Here is a 2319-nt window from a genome sequence, read left to right as displayed (position 1 = left end):
ACTTGTCACGGAACCCGCTCTCTACCCTGGCGCCTGACACGTTCTCCGAGCTGCGTCGTCTGGATAGTCTGGATATCAGAGGTTTGGAGCTGGAGTGCGACTGTCGCCTTCGGGGATTCTTCCACTGGATCAAGACCACCGGCGTGATGGTATCGTTGGACGACGTGATTTGTGTGTCGCCACCATTTCTCTACCAGAGGAAGCTGGAATGGGTGCCGCAGGAGGCTCTATTGTGCAGTAACCAGGGTTCCCTGCTGACAGCCTACACGATGCTCCCTATGTACGAGGACATCACTTGTCCGGAGCTCTGCCAATGTGATGCGGGAAAGGTCACATGCAGCGGTCAGGAACTCCCTGTTGTACCACATAGTCTACCAATTGACATCATCCAGCTCGATTTGTCAAACAACATCATAACCAACTTGGGGAATCACGCTCTTTCACAAATGAGGTACCTTCAGGTCCTAAATCTCCACAGTAACCGGTTCCCAAAAGTATCCAACATGGACATGAAGAACCTGGGACGTTTGCAGTCGCTCGACCTGTCTGAGAATCAAATCAGTGACGTAGAGGAGCAGGCCTTCATGGGCTGTCCGGACTTGTTGCACTTGTACCTGTCCGGAAATAACATGTCGTCAGTTCCTGCGAATGCTCTAGCCCCGCTCTGGAAACTGCGAACCTTAGACATGAGTTTCAACAACATCCAGGCACTTTTCCGAGAGGACTTCGCCGGTATGAGCTGGCTCCAGGTAAGGATGTTCTCACAAACTGGAGCGCGCTGCCGCTCAAACTCCTTCATCATTTTCGTAGAAATGCGTACACGTGTATAACAGTGGTTTTAAGTATATAACTGTCTTTCTTTTATCACGGTGTAATCTGTTATAGAATCTTTGAAGAATGTGGAATACTCACTTAAATATGCTTTTTGAGAACGTGCATATTACTTGAAACAATAGACAGTTTCAGTAGTTTTAAGTCCCTTACCTACTTTACAACCAAGATTGAGTATTTTAAACAACTGCAGTCTACTTTCTATCCCTTTCTGAAGGTGCTGACGTTGGATGACAACTGTATGGACACCATGGACCAGGACGCATTTTTGTACACGCCTCACCTGCAGACCCTGCGCATGGGCAGGACGTGCTTGAGGGACATCCCGACCTTTGCACTGTCAACCTTGCGTCATCTCAGGCGGCTGGACCTGTCCGGTAACCTGGTCACCACCCTCCGCCAGGGGGCGTTCAGGCACGCTGTCAAACTGCAGGAAATCAATCTTGGTAAGGAAGATGCCGTGTCGTATCACACACAAACGGTGTCTAGCCTATAGCTATTGGTAACTACATTTGTACCGCCCCACTTCCTCCTACCCAAAGATACATAAAAGTTGTTGATAGCAGTCCCTATTAAACTATTGGTCTTTATCCTAGCTAGATTCATCCGCCCTTCTTATTCTATATTTTCTAAGCGCTTTTACAACTGCAGTTTCACACATATCTATGTCATGAACATGTGAGGTATAAGGTGAGGTACATTCTTACCATGTCCAACTCTTCCAGACAGTAACAACATCCTCTCAGTGGATGCAGAGGCATTCCAGGACCTGCCGGACCTGGAGGCCCTATTCCTGAGTAACAACTACCTCCGAGCTGTGCCCAGAGAAGCCCTGACAGCCCTCCCTTCGCTGTCCACCCTCGTCCTGAGCGGGAACAAGCTGACCGTCCTGGACACACGCGACTTCTCGGGCTTTTCCCGCCCTCTGAATCTAGCGCTCAGCCACAACAAGATCGAGACTCTGGACACTGAAGTTTTGACAAATATCGGAAATCTGAGGTTAGATTAGGTCAAATCCTGCAAGCCATTCTTTACTTCTTGTGTGTTGAATGTCTTTGAACATACCAGCAACTTGTTATTATGTGTTCCAGCTAGGGCTGGGTACCGGTACAGAAAATTCAGGTCCAGGTCCGGTTCAGGTCCAAAGGATCAGGTCCAGGTCCGGACCTGAACCTGGACCTGATGCAGTATGACTCATACCAATGGCCCATTTCACTACATAGAGATCTGTTTGGTGGAGTATTAGACTTACACAGGCGTTCTAAAATCCTTCAACGCTAACTGCACTTGTATGATTGGCTGTAAAACTTGGTAGAAATTACCATAAACTCTACTCTGTTAATCTTCTAATCGGTCCAACATCCGGTCCACTTAATTTTTTCAAGTCCGGTTTTTCTGGACCGGTCCAATAAGAAAAACCGGTTTCGTACCGGTACGCTGTACCGATACCCAGCCCTAGTTCCAGCACTAGATGAATGTATGTCAGAT

The 2319-nt window shown here is 48.0% G+C and overlaps 1 protein-coding gene across 1 annotated transcript in view; it reads left to right on the top strand.

Moving 5' to 3' along the window:
* Nucleotides 1–1830, top strand: part of LOC118408999 (chondroadherin-like protein) — a gene marked incomplete at its 3' end in the record, with an annotated part of 2820 nt that extends 990 nt beyond the window's left edge. Inside the window, exons 2-4 of the mRNA XM_035809862.1 lie at nucleotides 51–732; nucleotides 957–1277; nucleotides 1557–1830. Of these exons, the coding sequence (XP_035665755.1) occupies nucleotides 51–732; nucleotides 957–1277; nucleotides 1557–1830 (1277 nt within the window). The remainder of the gene's footprint in view (nucleotides 1–50; nucleotides 733–956; nucleotides 1278–1556) is intronic.
* Nucleotides 1831–2319: the final 489 nt, after the last annotated feature.

The sequence above is a fragment of the Branchiostoma floridae genome, unplaced genomic scaffold (assembly GCF_000003815.2).
Source record: "Branchiostoma floridae strain S238N-H82 unplaced genomic scaffold, Bfl_VNyyK Sc7u5tJ_771, whole genome shotgun sequence".
NCBI lineage: Eukaryota > Metazoa > Chordata > Leptocardii > Amphioxiformes > Branchiostomatidae > Branchiostoma > Branchiostoma floridae.
This window is presented reverse-complemented; position numbering and strand designations above follow the sequence as displayed.